The 19,870-nt window shown below is 46.4% G+C and overlaps 1 protein-coding gene across 2 annotated transcripts in view; it reads left to right on the top strand.

The window, feature by feature from the left end:
- The window catches only part of LOC134358355 (protein ERGIC-53-like), a 126,617-nt gene that overhangs the window by 37,486 nt on the left and 69,261 nt on the right, over nt 1-19,870 (top strand). For both annotated transcript variants that reach the window (XM_063070482.1, XM_063070483.1), the window contains exons 7-9: nt 3,715-3,770; nt 11,073-11,202; nt 12,343-12,545. In XM_063070482.1, coding sequence (XP_062926552.1) covers nt 3,715-3,770; nt 11,073-11,202; nt 12,343-12,545 — 389 coding nt within the window. The remainder of the gene's footprint in view (nt 1-3,714; nt 3,771-11,072; nt 11,203-12,342; nt 12,546-19,870) is intronic.

Below are 19,870 nucleotides of genomic sequence, written 5' to 3'. Positions count from 1 at the left end.
ACAGAACGTAGTGGCGGATACACGTTCTTCTGGAGCGGTCGCAGCAGCGCTGAACGACGAGAAGCAGGCGTGGGATTTGCCATCAATTCTAACTTCGCCCGTAAACTCACCAAGCACCCAGAGAGCATCAACGACCGCCTGATGACACTTCAGCTCCCACTTGCAAACAAGAAGAGTGCTACGCTGATTAGTGCCTACGCTCCCACCATGACCAACCCAGATGACATTAGAGACAAGTTCTCTGAAGAACTCGACGCCCTCATCTCAACAATCCCACAGTCAGAGAAGCTCATCGTTCTCGGGGGCTTCAATGCCAGAGTAGGGACAGACTACCAAACCTGGGAAGGGATCATTGGAAGACACGGCACTGGCAAGTGTAACAGCAACGGTCTTCTGCTCCTCAAGACATGTGCCACACACGACCTTGTCATCACCAACACCCTGTTCCGCCTACCCACCCGTAAGAAGACGTCATGGATGCACCCACGCTTGAAGCACTGGCATCTGATTGACTACATCATCACCAGGAAGAGGGACAGGATGGATGTCAGAGTGACGAGAGCCATGTGTGGTGCCGACTGCTGGACCGACCACCGCTTCATTGTGTCCAAGTTCAGGCTTCGCATTCTGCCCATGAGAAGACCCCAAGGGCAGAAGACTGCAAAGAGGTTGAATGTCTCCAAGCTGAAAAGCAGCAGGGTTGCAGAAGAATTCGTCGATGACCTTGAAGGCAGACTGCCAGACACACCACAGGAAGACGGGACCAGCGTTGAGGAACAGTGGACGGCCTTCAGAGACGCTGTCTACACTACCGCCCTCGAACATCTCGGACCAGCAACCCGAAGAAACCAAGACTGGTTCGATGAGAATGATGAAGAAATACAGGCACTACTAACAGAAACATCAACATTACAGAGCGCATCAGAACGACCCCACGTCGCTAGCCAAGAAAGATGCCTTTACCAACGCAAGAAGAAAGGTGCAGAAAAAACTTCGCGAGATGCAGGACAGCTGGTTCAGCAAGAAGGCCGATGAAGTCCAGGGCTATGCAGACAGCCATGACATAAAGCGCTTCTACAATGCGCTTAAGGCTGTATACGGACCCCAGTCCTCCGGCTCCTCACCCCTCCTCAACGCAGATGAGATGCAGCTGCTGACAGAGAAGAAGCAGATTCTGGATCGGTGGGCTGAGCACTTTAACAACGTCCTTAATCGCCCTGCTGACATCAACGACGAGGCCATTGCCTGCCTGCCCCAGGGAGAGATCAACAAGAACCTCGACACCCTCCCCACAGTAGATGAAGTCAGGAAGTCAGTGAAGCAACTCTCCTGTGGCAAAGCGCCAGGACCCGATGCAATCCTTGCTGAGGTATACAAAGCAGGAGGCCCTGTCATGATGCAAAAGCTGACTGTACTCTTCCAGTCCATGTGGAAAAAGAGACAGGTCCCGCAACAGCTGAAAGATGCCAGCATAGTCCACATCTACAAGGGGAAAGGCAACCGCCAGTCTTGCGACAACCACCGAGGCATCTCCCTCTTGTCCATTGCGGGGAAGATTCTGGCCCGCGTCCTGCTCAACCGCCTTCTCCAACATCTTGAGCAAGGTCTGCTCCCAGAAAGCCAGTGCGGCTTCCGTGCTGAACGTGGGACCGCGGACATGATTTTTGCTGCGCGACAACTCCAGGAAAAATGCCAGGAGCAACACAGCGACCTCTTCGTGACCTTTGTCGATCTAACCAAGGCTTTCGATACGGTCAGCAGAGAAGGCTTGTGGAAGATCATGGAGAAGTTTGGCTGCCCCAGCAAGTTCATCACAATCGTCCGGCAGTTCCACGACGGTATGATGGTGAAAGTTCTGGATGACGGCGACGAGTCGGAGGCCTTCCCAGTGACAAATGGCGTCAAACAAGGCTGTGTTCTTGCCCCGACTCTGTTCAGTATGGTATTCTCTGCCATGCTGACAGATGACTTCCGTAACTACGAAGAAGGAATCCACGTCAGGTACAGGACTGACGGCAGGTTGTTCAACCGTAGGCGCCTGCAGGCAGTTACAAAGGTGCGAGAGACTGTCATCAGAGACTTGTTGTTTGCTGATGACTGCGCACTCAACCCCAGCACAGAGCAGGAGATGCAACGTGAAATGGACTGCTTCTCAAAAGCCTGCGACAACTTCGGTCTCACTATCAGCACCAAAAAGACCGAAGTTATGTACCAGCCTGCCCCAGGAAAGCCATACCAGGAGCCGCGCATCACGGTGAAGGGCCAGAACCTCCAGGCAGTCGACAACTTCACCTACCTGGGCAGCATACTCTCTCGCGCAGTGAACATAGACGCTGAGGTCAACAACAGGATTGCCAAAGCCAGCGCCGCCTTTGGGAGACTCCGTGAGAACGTCTGGGAGCGGAGAGGACTCAGCCTTACCACCAAGCTGAAGATCTACTGTGCAGTGGTCCTTACCACCCTCCTTTACGCCAGCGAGACCTGGACTGTCTACAGCAGACACGCCAAACAGCTCAACCACTTTCACCTGAGCTGTCTCCGCAGACTCCTCCACATCAGGTCGCAGGACAAAGTCCCCGACATGGAAATCCTGGAACAAGCTGGGCTCCGCAGCGTCTACACCCTCCTGCTGAAAGCCCAAGCCAGGTGGGCTGGACATGTGGTCAGAATGCCAGACAGCCGATTGCCTAAGCAGCTGCTGTACGGAGAACTGTGTCAGGGCAAGCGCTCAGTCGGGGGGCAGAAGAAACGTTACAAAGACTGCCTGAAAGCGTCCCTCAAAGGCCTGGGTGTCGACATCAACACGTGGGAGACGCTTGCCCTCGACCGTCCAGCTTGGCGCAGCAAGATCACCACAGGAGCCCGTGCAGCTGAAGTCAGGCGCATCATCGAGGCGCAATGAAAACGTGCTGTGCGCAAGGCCCGAGCAGCATCTACTGCCACGACAGCACCCACCCACTTGTGTCCCACATGTGGGCGAGCCTTCAGGGCCCGGACTGGCCTCATCAGTCACCTCCGGACCCACAGCCACCAATCTCCCATTTGACTTTGAAGCCATGGTCATCTTCGACTACGAAGGACGAACAACAGCAACAACAACAACAATGGATGGAAATAAACTGTCAACGTTTTGGGCCAAGACCCTTCATAAGGACTTTTTCAGAATTTTTAAACAAAATTTCTTTTACAAAATTGGTGTCTTTAGCCAAATATGTAATCAGCATCACACTGCAGGTTTGTATCCTGCTAACCTTTTGGTGACAATTCTGACTCTCTTAGTTCTGAAACAAAATAACTTCTCAAAATTGCTTGTCTCCAGCCCACCTTCTGCTGTAACCCTCATCCAGGCCTTGGTGGTTTGAGGTTTTATGGTCGTAATGTTTCCAGAAGGCGATTCCTCAAGCTCTTAAATGTCATTGGAAGAGGCCAAGGTCAGAGTGGAATAGGGATTGAATGTGCCTGTTGGCTTGGTGTCACCTTTGTGGACTGAATCGATGTGTGCTCAGGGCAGTCACCCAGTCTCTGGTTGGTCTCTCCAAAGTAGGAAACTAAAGTACAAGGGATATTTTGAGTAAGGAAAGGTCTTAAAGTGATTTTAGACATGAGGCTGGCGAGTGTGCGGCTGCTATTTCCAAAGTAAAATTTGCCTACTTGTTGGACAGAACAAGCAAGGTGCCTTAATGCAACTTGAAACATGTTGTGCATGTTTTCCAGATGACCACGATGTACTGTCATTTGTCACGTTCAGCTTGAGCAATCCTGCGACACCGGTAAGTTGAGCTTTGTAAACTTTGAGAACAAGCATTGTGTTGCAAATGTCATCTGTCATCCCTGCATGTCACTAAGCAATGTCGCCACCTTTGTCTATGTGAGGAGGTATGACTGCACAGATGGTATGTAATTATATGGAAGTTGAGCACGAATCATTTCCCTGATTTAGTTTGTGACTCGGGGACGAGTGCTTGTAGTGAAGTGGTGAATATCACTGAAGAAGCTTCAAGGACATAAGATGCAGAAAGGATGTGTGGAGAAATATGGTGCCAACGAGGGCTGTTATAACCAGGAACTCTCGGCTCTTTTATGTGGTGGAAACCAAGTGAAATGGGGCTTTCCAAAGAAAATGGGATAGGGAGCCACTTCGACCCTCGAACCTATGAACGTAGCTGAGGAAGCGTGGAAGTGTAGCAGTGAGTATAACATTATTATAGTGTCAGCAACCCCGGTTCAATTCCTGCCGCTGTTTGTAAGGAGGTTGAACATTCTCCCCATGACCTGAGGGTTTCCTCCAGGTGCCTTTGTTCCCTGTCACGTTCCAAAGACCTACGGGTTAGTAGGTTTCTTGGTCATATGGTGCAACTGGGCGGTGCAGGCATATTGGGCCAGAAGGTCCTGTTACCATAAGACTCTAAGATATAGGAGCAGAACAAGGCCATTTGGCCCCTCGAGTCTGTTCTGCCATTTCGTCATGGCTGATCCATTGTCCCTCTCAGCCTCGATCGCTGCCTTAAATGTACGCAGCCACCTGTGGTAACAAATTCCACAGATTCACCACTCTCTGGCGAAAGAAATTCCTCCTTATCTCCATTCCAGTGTTCTCAGACTCCCCAAGAAACTCGATAGGGTTCCTTCAGATTCTCCAATTTCCTCTCACGTTCCAGAGATTTGGGGGTTAGTAAGTTAATTGGTCACATGGGTGGTGCAGGCACGATGAACCAGAAGGTCCTGTACCATGCTGTATCTCCAAATTTAAAAAAATAAGTAGTTTCTCAACCCCAGGCCTCAACTTCTCTTCTAGGCCAGTTCTTCATAATCTTCAATTCCCTAATTTTTCGAGAATGTACCTATGTCTTCTTTCTGGGGTGGTACAGCAGCGTAGTGGTTAGCACAACACTCCACAGCACCAGGGACCTAGATTCGTTTCCCACCACTGCCTATAAGGAGTCTGTATGATCTCCCCATGATGGTTGGGGTTTCCTCCCACAGTCCAAAGATGTACTGGTTGGCAGGCTAATTGGTCATGGTAAATTGTCCCATAATTAGGCTAGGATTTATCGCGGGGGATTGCCAGGTGGTGTGACTCGAAGGGCCGGAAAGTCATGTTCTGTGTTGTATCTCAATAAATCAGTAATAAAAAAAAATGATACCTCCCATGAAGTAGCCTCAACAGCTCTCTGGGATAAGGGAGAGGGGCTGAGGAAAGGCAAATGAACTTCAACTTAGGTAAGTGGGAGGGTGGAATTGGAATTGGTTTAGTGACTGTCGAAGGGTCTCAGCCCAAAATGTCATCTGTACCTTTTTCCACAGATGCTGCCTGGCCTGCTGAGTTCCTCCAGCATTTTGTGTGTGTTGCTTGGCTATCTGCAGATTTTCTCTTGTTAGTGTTGTGAAATGATTGTCTTGCATATGTTCATGCAGATTAGGACATTTCACGGTGCATTGAGGTAGACAAGGTAAAACAATAACAGAATACAGAATAAAATGTAACAGCTTCTAGAGAAAGTACAATGCAGGTAACAATCAAGTGGAAGATTACAATGGAGTAGATTGTGACAACAAGAGTTCAACTTACTAGTACAGTTGGCCCTCCTTATCCACGAGGGATTGGTTCCGAGACCCCCCCCCCACCGTGGATACCAAAAAACACGGATGCTGAAGTCCCTTATTTAACCTGTCTCAGTGCAGGTGGACTGTAGGACCTAGGGCAGCACAGGACCCACTGCCTGCAGTGTTTCTGTTCCGTTGACTTATAATACCTAATACAATGTAAATGCTATTTTAATAGTTGTTATACTTTATTGTTTAGAGAATAATGACAAGAAAAATAGTCTGTACATGTTCAGTACAGACGCAACCATTGTAGCTCTTCTGGGAATGCTGAGCCAATGCCAATTCTCCCGGGATCTTTAAGTTCTTGAGGCTGTAGCGCTTTACATAGCCAGCCAGCCATCCCTAGCACTAACACTTCCACGAATTTCAGCTTCTTTCAGCATTATTGTGTGAATGCTCGATTCGTTCTTAGCGACCTTACGGCCCACTTTGGAATGCGACATGCCACTTTTCAAAAGATCTAATATTTCTAATTTCTCGGTGAGAGAGAGCACTTTACACTCCCTGTTAGCCTTTGAGGAATTGCTTTGACCACATAATTGCTTATCAGGGGCCATTTTTTCACAGAAACAAAGTAGCGAACGAACGAGAAGCGAGGCGAACAATACTCGAACGATGAGTGCTGGAGAGAGAACTTCCAGGTTTTCCTGATTTGCGGTTGGTTGAATAGGCGCATGCAGAACTCGCGGATAAGGAGGGCCGACTGTACTCTCATTAACAGCGGGATAGAAGCAGTCTTTGAGACTAGTCGTACGTACTTTCAGGCTTTTGTATCTTCTGCTCAATGGGAGAGGGTAGAAGAGAAAAGGCCCCAGGTGGCTGGGGTTTTTGATTATGTCTACTTATGCAGCGAGAAGTATAGATCAAGTCCATAGGAGGGAGGCTGGCTTCCAAGATGCACCGAGAAATGTCCACGTTTTGCAGTTTCTTGCAATCATGAGCGGAACAGCTGCTGAGCAGTTAGGCATCCAGGTAGGATGCTTCCTATGGCGCATCAATAAAAATTGGGAAGGGTCTTTAGCTTCCTGAGGAAATAGCAGCATTGGTGAGCTTTCTTGGCCATGACGTCTATGTGGTTGGACCAGGCTATTGGTGATGTTCACACTGAGCAGCCTGAAGCTCTCAGCCTCAGCACCGTTGATGTAGGCAGGATCATATGCACTGCACCCCTTCCCGAAGTCAGTGGCCAGCTATTCTGTTTAGTTGACCTTGAGGGAAAGGTTGTCAGATGCATTTTGGGCATTCAAACCAGGGTAGGGCCCATACAGTGAATGATAGGGCACAGGTGAGTGTTGTGGAGCGGAGAGGGGCTGAGGAAAGAGGCGAAGATTTACAAGTGCCCAGCTCACTCTAAGTGGACAGGCTGGTGGAGAGGGCATTTAGCATGGTGACCTTCATCAGGGCATCACATTATGTTGCAGTTACATAAATCTTCGATGATGCTGCACTTGGAATATTGTAGAGAGTTTTGGCCACCCCATTACAGAAAGCATTTGTCAAACTGGAGAGGGTACAGAAGAGCTTTATGAGAATGCTGTCTGGACCAGAGGGCCTGAGTTATAGGGAGACGTTGGCCTTGTTGTATCTTCTTTCTTTGGAGCATAGGAGAATGAGAGGTGACCTCACAGAAGTTTATAAAATCATGAGTGGTATGAATAAGATAGACGGTCATTGTCTTTTCCCCAACGTTGGAGAGTCCAAAACTAGATGGCACAGATACAAGTTAAGAAGGGAGTGGTTTAAAAGAAGCCTGACAGGTAACTCATTTGCATAGAGGGTAGTGAACTCCTGGAATGAGTTGCTAGAGGAAGTGATTGAGATAAGTATGATTTAGACTGTCTTTTCTTCCTTATTCATTTGGAAGAGGAAGTGCCTTGTGACAGTGTCATACGGCACGGAACTGGGACACTTGGCCTACTGATACCGTGATGACACTCGAGTCCCTGTTTCTACTGACCACATTATATTCTCCCCACGTTTGCGTCAACTGTCCTCAGATTCTACCACTCTCCTACGCACTCAGAGTGGCCAATCAACCTGCCAGCTCACACGTCTTTGGGATGTTGGGGGAGACCCTTGTGGTCCCAGGGACAGCCTGCAGGCACCGGGGCCGAACCCAAATTGTGGGAGCTGTGAGATACTGCTTTTGCTGTTCCGCCCATCTGCTCCCTGGGCTCAGTTGAACAACTGCATGGTGTAGTCCTTCTCAAAGAACAAAAACAAAACGACAGGATTTTCCCTGTCTACATGCCAACCTGCCCCTGTAAAATGGAGGCAGCTGCCAAATTCGGCTTAATGCACCTTTTGTTTTCCTCAGGTGAATGGAAACTGACTGTTCTGTGCTGTCTACTCCTTGTGACTCCAGTGGCTCAGGATTTGGGTGTGGCTCTAGTGCCTTGGGCGGGGGGGGGGGGGAAGGAAGGGTGGGTAATTACAAGGTTTCCCAATGATGTAGCTTTAGACCCTGCCCTTGTAGATTTTGCCTTTGTACAGAAATTACTCTGTGAACGTAAAAGGATTGTGAGAGGACTAGAATATGAAAGCGAGAATGCTAGGGTGAGGCTTTTTAAGGCACTGGTGAAACCACATTTGGACAGTTTTGGGCCCTGTATCTAAAAAAGGGTGTGCTGGCATTGGAGTGAGTCCAGTGGAGTTTCACAAGAATGATCCCTGGAACAAAAGGATTAATGTCAGAGGAACAGTTGATGGCTCTGGGCCCGTACTCGCTGGAGTTGAGAAGAATGCCGGGGGGTGGGGAGGGGTGGTCTCATTGAAACTTGTCAAATATTGAAAGGCTTAGATAGAGTGGATATGGAGAGGATGTTTTCTATAGTGGGGAAGCCTAGGACCAGGGGACACAGCCTCAGAATACAAGGACATCCCTTTAGAACAGAGATGAGGAGTTTCTTTTGGCTTAGAGTGGTGAATCTGTGGAATTTATTGCCACAGATGACTGTGGACGCCAAATCATTGGGTATTATTTATCTATTTAGAGATACAGCTTGGAACAGGCTCTCCTAGCCCACTGAGCTGCACCACCCAGTAGCCCACTCATGTAACCCCAGCAGTATCTAGGCTCTATAAGGTGCTGGTGAGACCTCATTTGGAGTACTGTGGGCAGTCTTGGTCTCCTTATTTAAGAAAGGATGTGCTGACGTTGGAGAGGGTACAGAGAAGATTCACTAGAATGATTCCAGGAATGAGAGGGTTAACATATGAGGAATGTTTGTCTGCTCTTGGACTGTATTCCTTGGAGTTTAGAAGAATGAGGGGAGACCTCATAGAAACATTTCGAATGTTAAAAGGCATGGACAGAGTGGATGTGGCAAAGTTGTTTCCCATGATGGGGGAGTCTAGTACGAGAGGGCATGACTTAAGGATTGAAGGGCGCTCATTCAGAGCAGAAATGCGAAGAAATTTTTTTAGTCAGAGGGTGGTGAATCTATGGAATTCGTTGCCACGGGCAGCAGTGGAGGCCAAGTCATTGGGTGTATTTAAGGCAGAGATTGATAGGTATCTGAGTAGCCAGGGCATCAAAGGTTATGGTGAGAAGGCCGGGGAGTGGGACTAAATAGGAGAATGGATCAGCTCATGATAAAATGGCGGAGCAGACTCGATGGGCCGAATGGCCTACTTCTGCTCCTTTGTCTTATGGTCTTATGGTCTTATGGTATTGCAGGACAATTTTCAATGACCATGTAACCCACTAACCCGTAAGTCTTTGGACTATGGGAGGAAACTAGAGCAAACCCATTGGAGAACATATAAACTTCTTACAGATGACATCGGAATTGAACTCCACACTCCAATGCCTAAGCTGTAATAGCATTTGCTAAGCACTGCACTACTATGACACCCCAGAAGACAAAGGGTATATTTATAGTGGAGGATTATAGGTTCTGCTTTAGTAAGGGTGTCAAAAGTTATGGGGAGAAGGCAGGAGAACAGGGTTGGGGGATAACAAATCAGCCATGATGGAATGGTAGAGCAGACTCTATGGTCTAAATGGCCTAATTCTACTGTTATGTCTTATGGTCTAATCGTCTTACCAGAAAATCCCTGTCAGTTCAAATTTCAAAGTAATTTTGCTAGCAAAGTACGTATGTGTTACCGTATACTACCTTGAGATTCATTTACTGGAAAAACAAGTTGTAAAAAGTTGTCGTAAGTGAATTGGCAGGTTTTAGAATCAGTTTGGAGTTATGTTCAGTGAGGTCATCCAATCTGGTTCAGGAGCCTGATGGTTGTAGGTTAATAACTACTCCTGAACCTGGTGATGTGGGACCTAAGGTTCTTGAACCAGCTGCCCAATGGTGTAGTGAGAGGAGAGCATGACCTGGATGGTGGGGATCCTTGATGACGGTTGCTGCTTTGTTGAAGCAGCACTGCATGTAAATTAACTTATTGATGTTTATCCCACCACAGAACTTTTGAAATTGCAAAATATTTTTTTAAAAAGATGCTTAATTTCCTTCAGCCTTCCTCTGTGTTCCCACCTTTAAGGCTGTGTACTGTGTTTTAAATGTAGTTGTTCAAAAACTTTACCATCCACTTGGGAACAAGAGAAAATCTGCAGACTCTGGAAGTCCAAGCAACACACACAAAATGCCAGAGGAACTCAGCAGGCCAGGCAGCATCTATGGGGGAAAAAAGTACAGTCGACATTTCAGGCTGAGACCCTTCAGCAGGACTTGTCCACTTGGGAATGCTTTAATCCAGCCAATTTCTACAGATGTACTGTGGAGAGCATTTTTACTGGTTGCATGATCGTCTGGTATGGTGAGGCCACTGCACAGGACCGGGGAAAGCTGCAGAGGGTTACAAACTCGGCCACCTCCATCGTGGGAGCTAGCCTCCCCACCATCGAGGACACCTTCAAAAGGCATTTCCTCAAAAATGCGGCCTCTATCTTTAAGGATCCCCACCACCTAGAATATCCCCTCTTCTCATTACTACCATCAAGGAGGAGGTATAGGAGCCTGAAAACACGCACTCAATGTTTTAGGAACAGCTTCTTCCCCTCCGCCATCAGGTTTCTGAACGGTCCATGAATCTAGGAATGCTGCCTCACTATTTTTGCTCTTTTTTTTGCACCAGATGTATGCATGTCTTGTAATTTATTCTACATTTTATGTATTGCACTGCACTGCCACCAGAAAACTATAGATTTCATGACATACACTATGGTAGTGATAATCACCCTGTTCTGATTCTGTGCTGTTCATGATCTTGATGGCATTGCAGTCACTGGGTGGCAGGAGCTATTTATACTGAGGGCCAGCAAACGGAGGGTGTTGGGCAAGTTCCAGGCACCGAGTTCCCTCGTTTGTTGTGAGGCAGTGTCTGAAGTGACGAGTGAACACCGTCTCCTTGTGTGTGTGTGTCCATTAGATAGACTTTGGGTAAAGCCACAGATGTTTGATGCAAGGATCTCACTTGTATTCTGCCTTTCCTGTCATAAACAGAATGCGTCCACTCAGGCCCAGAAGGAGCAAGAGGAAGATGAGTACCAGAAGGAGTACGAGCGCTTTGAGAAGGACTTGGAGAAGCGCAAGGATGAGTTCTGGAAGCAGCACCCCGAGCTGCACACTCCAGGTACGGAAAGAAAGAAAGATTAGCTTTATTTGTCAAATTTACTTTGAAACATACAGTGAAATGCACCATTTGTGTCAAATCAAATCGAAAAGGATTGTGCAGGCAGCCTGCAAGTGTCACTATGCTTCTGGTGCCAACATGACACAGCCACAACTCACTAATGGTGATCGTACAACTTTGGAATGTGTGAGAAATCTGGAGTACCTGGAGGGAACCCAAGTGTTCATGGGGAGAATGTACACACAAACTCTTTGGCAGGAATCGAACCTCGATTTTCCAGCTGGTGCTGTAATAGCATTGTGCAAACCTCTACACTACCCTGCTGCCCCAGCTGGGTATCAAAGAGTCAGACTATTCCTCCATTATCTTTGTCAACCCTGTGAAACGCTTCCCATTTTGGCACATCGCCCACTTACGGTGATGTGCCAGACGAGAGACGTATCGCACTTACCCACTGCCTCTCATCATCCCTTCTAATGTCAACTCATCTTGGTCGCGTGGGTGCAATTGGGTGGTGCGGGCTCGTTGGGCTGCAAGGGCCTGTTACCATGCTGTGTCTCTAAATTAAATTAAATTGAATTAAGTATCTACTTTGCTCCCTAATAACTGTAATGCATTTCCCAGTAAACATGTTTGTCTCACTCAGTTTACCTCCTCCCAGAAGTAACTTGCCCTTTGGGAGAAGAGGGTTTTGCATAACAGGTACCGGAAGGCTCCGTGCATACAGAAATCTAGAAGATTTGTCAGGCCCACCATTCAGGGATGCAACCTTTGCTCCTCCTCGGATTCTGAGTCCCTTTGACATAACAGCTGGAAGAATCATCTCTCAGATTCCTTAAAGTTAACTAGCTGGCATTTTCAACTGTAAGGGTCAATTTTGCTTGCCATATACATTTATATGTGTTAGGAATTTGCTGAGGTATGTTGGCCCTTTTGTAATCCATTTTACAATACAACTGTTGGAGTCCTGACCACCGTTGGGGGAGCCTAGTGACAAACCTACATGCCTGTGGTGCTGCATTGTACCTGTGCCTCACTGTACTTGTACATATGACAACGAACTCGACTTGATGATTATTCTTTTCCTATTGTGCGGAAGTTCTCACGCTCCCAATTCCTCGTTCACTCCGATGTTCTTAGATGAAGAAGCCTTTGAGACGCAGAGCCAGCGGGAGATGCAAATGGTTATCAGTGGGCAGTCCATAGTTCGGGATGAGCTGACAAAACTTAAGGAAAGGTTGGCGGACGCATTTGACGAGCATAAGCGACATACAGAGAACTTCAGTAAACTTTCAGTAAAGGATCGACATACAAGCACTACAGACAGAGAAAGCGGACGTCAGGCAAGTTGGTGTCTCTGACAGGTTTGGTTGGGAGTGAAAACATATTTCTGTTTGAATAGCAGATTCAGGCACAGTTATTACAAGTTTATATACCGAAAACGTAAGGTGAAGTGTTTAGAATCAGGTTTATTATTGCTGACGTATGCTATGAATTTGTTGCATTGCAGCAGCAGAGCAAGACAAAACAATTCTATAAGTTACAAAAAAAAATTAAAGTAAGTAAACAGTGAGAAAGAGTAATAGTGAGAGTGTTCATGGGTTCATGGACTGTTCAGAAATGTGATGGCACAGGGGAAGAAGCTGTTCCTAAAACTTTGAGTGTGGGTCTTCAGGCTCCCCTACCTCTTCCCTGATGGTAGTAATGAGAAGAGGACAAGCCCCAGATGGTGGGAGTCAGTTAATAATGTTGCCTTCTTGGGGCACCACCTTTTGAAGATGTTCTTGACTACGAAAGCCTTGTGCCCGTGATGGAGCTAGCCTCTTTCAATCTTGTGCAACGGAGCCTCTATATTAGGCAGTGATGCAAACAGTCAGAATGCTCTTCATCGTGAATCGGTGGAAATTTGCTTTAGTGATGAATCAAGTCACCTCTAACTCCTAATGAAGCGTAGCCACTGGTGTGCCTTCTTCATGATTGTGTCAAAGTACTGGGCCCAGGATAGATCCTCGGAGATGTCGATGCCCAGGAACGTGAAACTGTTCACCCTTTCCACTGCTGATCCCTGAATGAGGACTGGTGTGGGTTCTCCTAACTTCCCATTCCAGAAGTCCACAAACAGTTCTTTGGTCTTCCTGACATTGAGTGCAAGGTTGTTGTTGTAACACAACTTAACCAATGTTAATCTATCTCACAGGGGCTTTATTAAAATATATACTTGTCCATGACATGCATTGTTCTGACCATGCCAGAATTTATAGTCCCCAATTGTCCTTGAGTTGCTGTGCTGTTAGACAATGTTCAAAGGTTGGAATAGAAATAATGGAAGCCTTTCTGAGATAGTAGATTGTATTGGGACATGCGTGACCTTGGAATATTTTGTAATTGGTTAATTATTACCTTGTGCACCCGAACAGATCATTTCCAAATTGAAGTAGATCGAGGTAGTGCAAACTTAAAAATAACAACAAATGTAGAATGTAGTGTTACAGAGAAAGTGCAGTGCAGAAAGTCAATAAGGTACAATCCCTCGATAAGGTAGATTGCGAGATCAAGATTTCATCTTTATCATATGAAGTCCATTTACGAATCTTGTAATAGTGGGTTAGAATCTGTCGGTGAGCCTGTTTCACGTTTTATATCCTCTGTCCCATAGGAGAGGGGAGAAGGGAGAATGATCGGAGTAGGGAGGGTCTTTAATTATGCTGGCTGCTTTCCCCAGGCAGTGAAAGTGTAGACTGAGTCGATGGGCAAAGGACATGATTACTTTGTAGTTTGTGCAATTGGATTGAATCCTGGGATAAAGACCTTGTCTTCTGAAGAGCGACTTGAAGAAGATTAGTCCATACTCATTGGAGGTTTACACAGAGGGCTGAGCTAATTGGGCAAGATTCTGTATGGGAGAGACGGGGTAGTGCTGTAAATCTGTTTGCTCCTGCACAGCGTCAGGATGAGGGGGTGACTGTTTAGAAAACGGGTGAGAACGACTTTCTTCCTGTGAGGGCTGTAGAATTATTCCAGCGTTTGAAAGTTCAATCATTAAACCAATGTTCAATTGAAGTGTAGAATTGTTACAACAATGGAGGAAACCATTCAACCCACTGAGGGCGTTCTCAAGAAAATAGGAGTAAGCGAAAGCCACTCAGCTCCTCTAGCCTGTCCCGCTATTCAATATGATTGTGGCTGATCTCCCCAGGATGGCGTTCCAATGCCAGTTCCTCGATCTTCCTAAAATGTATCTAGCTCCATTTCAAAATTGTGAAGGATGTTGACAGAGTTAATGCAAACAGACTTTTTCCACTGAGGTCGGTTGAGACCAGAACTAGAGGTCATAGGTAAGGGTGAAAGGTTAAATATTTAAGGGGAGTCTGAGGGGAAACTTCATTTAGAGAATGATGCAAGTGTAGAATGAGCTGCCGGTGAACATGGTGGATGCAGGTTCAATTGCAACATTTAGGAGATGTTCGGATGAGTATGTGGATAGGAGGGGTATGGAGGGATTTGGCCCAGGTGTGGGTCAATGAGACTAAGCAGAATAACAGAGGGACAAAGGCCTGTTTTTGTGTTATAGTGCTCTATGACTCTAATACTTAATAGACTAGCTTCCACCACTCTCCGAGGCAGAGGAATCCAGAGGTTCATTGTCCTATGTGAGAACAATTTTCTTCATATCTTGGCTTTAAATGGCCAGTCCTTTAACTCTCTTAAGGGAGATTAAGGCTCATTTGTGACCCTCCCACTAGTGGAAACATAGATCCGTAAAGCACAAAACGGCCCTTCGACCCACGATGTGATGACAATTTTTTAACTAAGTTCCTACGTAGCCTACTATTCTTCAACCATCTGTGTGCCTATCTGAGATTCTCTTAAATGCCCCTAATGTTACTGCCTCTACCACACACACTCTCCACTTGCCTCTGACGTTTCCCCTACACTTCCCTCCAATCACCTTAAAATGATGCCCCTATATAATAGCCACTTCCAAGCCCTGGGGAAAAAATCTCTGGTTGTCCGCTGTATCTGTTCCTCTTACATCTTGTACACCCTCGAGAAAATCCCTAGCTCACTGCCTTCTTAAGACGTACTCTCCAATGCAGGAAGCATTCTGGTAAATCTCCTCTGCACCACCTTTAATGCTTCCAAGTCCTTCCTATAATGAGGTGATAAGAAATATCCTGAAACCTATTCTGATTTTCTCTCATAAAACCTTATGTAGTTCAATAAGATCACCTCTCATTCTTCTAATCTTCCAGGAATACAGACCCAACCTGTTTATTCATTCGCTCCTCTCAGGGTTTGACCAAGACTGTTCTGTGGAGAGAAATAGACAATATACTTTTTGGGTTGAGATTCTTCATCTGAACTGAAAGATAGAGGGAGACAGCCAGAATAAGGAAGTGAGGGGGAGGGGTGGAACAAGAACTGGCAGGGGATGGGTGGGTCCGGTGATTGGCAGATGGAGGAGTGATAAGTGGACATAACGACAGAAGTTGAGTGGTGTTAGGCAGAGGCAACATAGGGTTGCAGATCGAATACGACAGGAAAGGAAGGTCGTCCTGATGAAAGGTCCCCACTGAAGTGTTGGCTGTACTCTTTTCCGTAGAAGCTGCCTGCTAAGTTTCTCCAGCATTTTGTGCGTGTTGCTTGGACTTGCAGCATCTGCAGATTTTCACTTGTTTGATCAAATATTTACATGGGTTTTGAAAAACGAAGGAGAGGCTGAGAGATTTAATCTGGAAATTCCCCTGAAATTATGTTAGGAATGCTGTTCTTACAAGCTGTCTACAGATCAGGAACTTGAAGGTAGTGCCACACTTTTCTGTAGCTTAAGTTGCATCTGGTGGATTGAATCCCAATATAACATTTTCCAAATGGAGCAGCAAAGGAGCAGGAGGTTAAATGGCTGGAAATGAAATATAGAACTCCACTGGACCTTGAAACACTAACCATTCAGATTTATTTATTGCATGTACAATACACAGAAACATACAGTGAAATATGTCATTTGCTTTCACAACCAAGGATTGCCTGGGGACAGACCGCAAGCGTTGCCATACATCTGGGTACCAACGTAGCATGCTCACAATGCTTGTCAGGACAACAAAGAACATAGCGAAAACACAACATACAAAGCAACAATGAACAGCAGCAAATCAAGCCCAGTTTCTCCCCCCCTCATGGACATAAAAGACCTCTAACCCTAGGACAGGCTTCCAGTCTGCAGTGGGTGTATGGTCATTGGGCCTTTGACTTTCCCAGTGGACTTGCAGAGATTCACAGACTTGGGCTCCAGCCATTGGGCCTTCCTTTCTGGACTTCCATTTGACCTTTGACCAGGACTCGCTAATGACGACGATAGAGGACCCTGGATAATGACCCAAACTCGCTCCGGACTTGCTGATGACTGGAGCCCAAACTCTAGCTGGTCTGCTTTCCTGACATCCGACCATGTTCACGTTGCTGGCCTTCAAACACAGTATGGAGGCTTGGAATCTGGCTTGAACTCTAATTTCCCTACATCCCTGTCCCTGACCCTAACCTGACCCCTAACTTCTCTCTCTGTTCCCCAAACCATCCCTACAAACCTAAAAACACACTATAAAACAACTGAGTCCAAGCTGCGACTTTGTCGGAGGCCACAGCTCAGTGCCACCTTGACCGTATCCTTGCAAACCCTCTGGGTTGCTTTCAGTGCACCCATATTAATTAAATAGTCAGAGAATTAAATACCCCAGTTTACTGCTTAAATACTTTGTTTAAAGGTCTTTAGTGCACTGGAGAATTGCTTTAAATCTTTTTTTTATAACCCACCAGCCTTTATTGCTTTGCTTCATAATTTTTTTAAATACACGTGACAGTCCAGGAGATAATCCTGAGTACTCGATCTCATTTGAATATCTCTGTAGGCCGTCTGCTAAGAGGCTTTGACGAGGAGATTATTGGGATTATAATTATGATTCAAGCGAATGAGCGCCACATAACCTGCTACACACAAAGTTCACATTTAATAAAATTGTGACAAATTCCAGAAGAAGCTTGATTATATTACCCCTTCCTGTTGACAAGCCTTCAAGTAGAAAGTTATCATCAAAGCACGTATATATCCTGAGATTAATTTCCTTGCAGGCATTCTTAGGAAAATAAAGAAATACAATAGAATTTGTGCAAAACTACACACGAAGTCTGAAAAACAATCAATATGGAAAAATACAAATTGTGCAAATAATAAAAAAGTAATGAATAATACTGTTCAAAGCTCAAAGTAAATGCATCACCAAAGTACATATCATCATCATCATCATCATCTGCGATCACTTGTAATCGAGTATGATTCTTCTCCTGGTGGTTAATCTGGTCACTTGTAGGTCTTGAGATGACTGAAGAGGCCGATCCGTGAACCACAAGTCCTATTGCAGTGTAGGGAGGTGTTGGTCATTAAAATGGTGGTGGATGTAGCTAGATGGGTCTTCCCCAGTCTTTCCTTATGTTGAAGCCACTTACTCTCAACAGCAGGGTGGAGGGATTCTTCGAGCTGTACAATCCCCTCGTAGACAATCCTTCTCCAGCTTTTCCTATCCTGTGCTAATTTCTCCCATCCATTCAGGTTGATATGGCACTTCCTCAGGTGGAACTTGATATTGTTCTTGAAACACTTTTCCTGCCCTCCAGGAGTGCACTTTGCATCCTTGAGTTGGCTGAACAGGAGTTGTTTAGGGAGGTGGGAGTCGGGCATAGAGGTGATGTGGCCAACCCATGGCAACTGGTGTTGAGTCATGATTGTGGCTATGGAGTTAGTGATGACTTCCTTAGCTGGAGTTAGTGCACCTGTTTTTCCAGTTAACTCTCAGAATCTTGCGGGGTCATCTTTGGTGGTAAGTTTCTAGGGTTTTTATGTGTCTGGTCTAGGGTTTTTTTGTGTATATTGTCCATGACTCTGCTCTGTATAGCAAGGAAGGGAGGACTGTAGCTTTATAGACCAGAAGCTTAGTGTTGGTCTTGATATCCCGATCTTCAAAAACCCTTTTTCTCAGCCTGGCAAAAGCTCCACTTGCACATCCTGATCTGTGATTTATTTCAAGGTCAATTTTGGCTCTTGAAGAAAGAAGGCTGCCAATATATGGGAAATGATCAGTGTTCTCCAGAGGGATGTTGTCAACTTGGATGGTTAGAGGTCCGACTAGGAGTTGACAATGCCATCGTCTACCTGCTGAACCATGTCTACACCCACATGGACAGGCCAGCGAGCACTATGAGGGTCATGTTTTTTGACTTCTCCAGTGCATTCAACACCATCTGCCCTGCTCTGCTGGGGGAGAAGCTGACAGCGATGCAGGTGGATGCTTTCCTGGTGTCATGGATTCTTGATTACCTGACTGGCAGACCACAGTACGTGTGCTTGCAACACTGTGTGTCCGACAGAGTGATCAGCAGCACTGGGGCTTCACAGGGGTCTGTCTTGTCTCCCTTTCTCTTCACCACTTACACCTCAGACTTCAACTACTGCACAGAGTCTTGTCATCTTCAGAAGTTTTCGGATGACTCTGCCATAGTTGGATGCATCAGCAAGGGAGATGAGGCTGAGTACAGGGCTACGGTAGGAAACTTTGTCACGTGGTGTGAGCAGAATTATCTGCAGCTTAATGTGAAAAAGACTAAGGAGCTGGTGGTAGACCTGAGGAGAGCTAAGGTACCGGCGACCCCGGTTTCCATCCAGGGGGTCAGTGTGGACATGGTGGAGGATTACAAATACCTGGGGATACGAATTGACAATAAACTGGACTGGTCAAAGAACACTGAGGCTGTCTACAAGAAGGGTCAGAGCCGTCTCTATTTCCTGAGGAGACTGAGGTCCTTTAACATCTGCCGGATGATGCTGAGGAGTTCTACGAGTCAGTGGTGGCCAGTGCAATCAGGTTTGCTGTTGTGTGCTGGGGCAGCAGGCTGAGGGTGGCAGACACCAACAGAATGAACAAACTCATTCGTAAGGCCAGTGATGTTGTGGGGATGGAACTGGACTCTCTGACGGTGGTGTCTGAAAAGAGGATGCTGTCCAAGTTGCATGCTATCTTGGACAATGTCTCCCATCCACTACATAATGTACTGGTTGGGCACAGGAGTACATTCAGCCAGAGACTCATTCCACCGAGATACAACACAGAGCGTCATAGGAAGTCATTCCTGCCTGTGGCCATCAAACTTTACAACTCCTCCCTTGGAGGGTCAGACACCCTGAGCCAATAGGCTGGTCCTGGATTTATTTCCTGGCATAATTTACATATTACTATTTAACTATTTATGGTTTTATTACTATTTAATTATTTATGGTGCAACTGTAATGAAAACTAATTTCCCCTGGGATCAATAAAGTATGACTATGAATATTAAGTGCTTATCTGGAGCAGGGCTTGGCTCTTGACGTTTAGATCAAGTCACAGGAGCTGGTATGCTCTGGTAAAAGCATCTGTTATGCATTGCAGATCCTCCTTAGAGTGAGCTGCAATGGTGGTGTCATTTGCATATTGGAGCTCCATGATGGAAGTAGTTGACACTTTGCTCTCTGCCTTGAACCCGCCTGTCCTATAGAGAATTCTGGATTATTTGTGGGAGGTCTTGGCCTGTGAGATGAAGAATGTTTGCAATGAAAACTGCAAACAGAGTTGGGGCAATG

Source organism: Mobula hypostoma, chromosome 18 (assembly GCF_963921235.1).
Source record: "Mobula hypostoma chromosome 18, sMobHyp1.1, whole genome shotgun sequence".
Classification (NCBI taxonomy): Eukaryota; Metazoa; Chordata; class Chondrichthyes; order Myliobatiformes; family Myliobatidae; genus Mobula; species Mobula hypostoma.
This window is presented reverse-complemented; position numbering and strand designations above follow the sequence as displayed.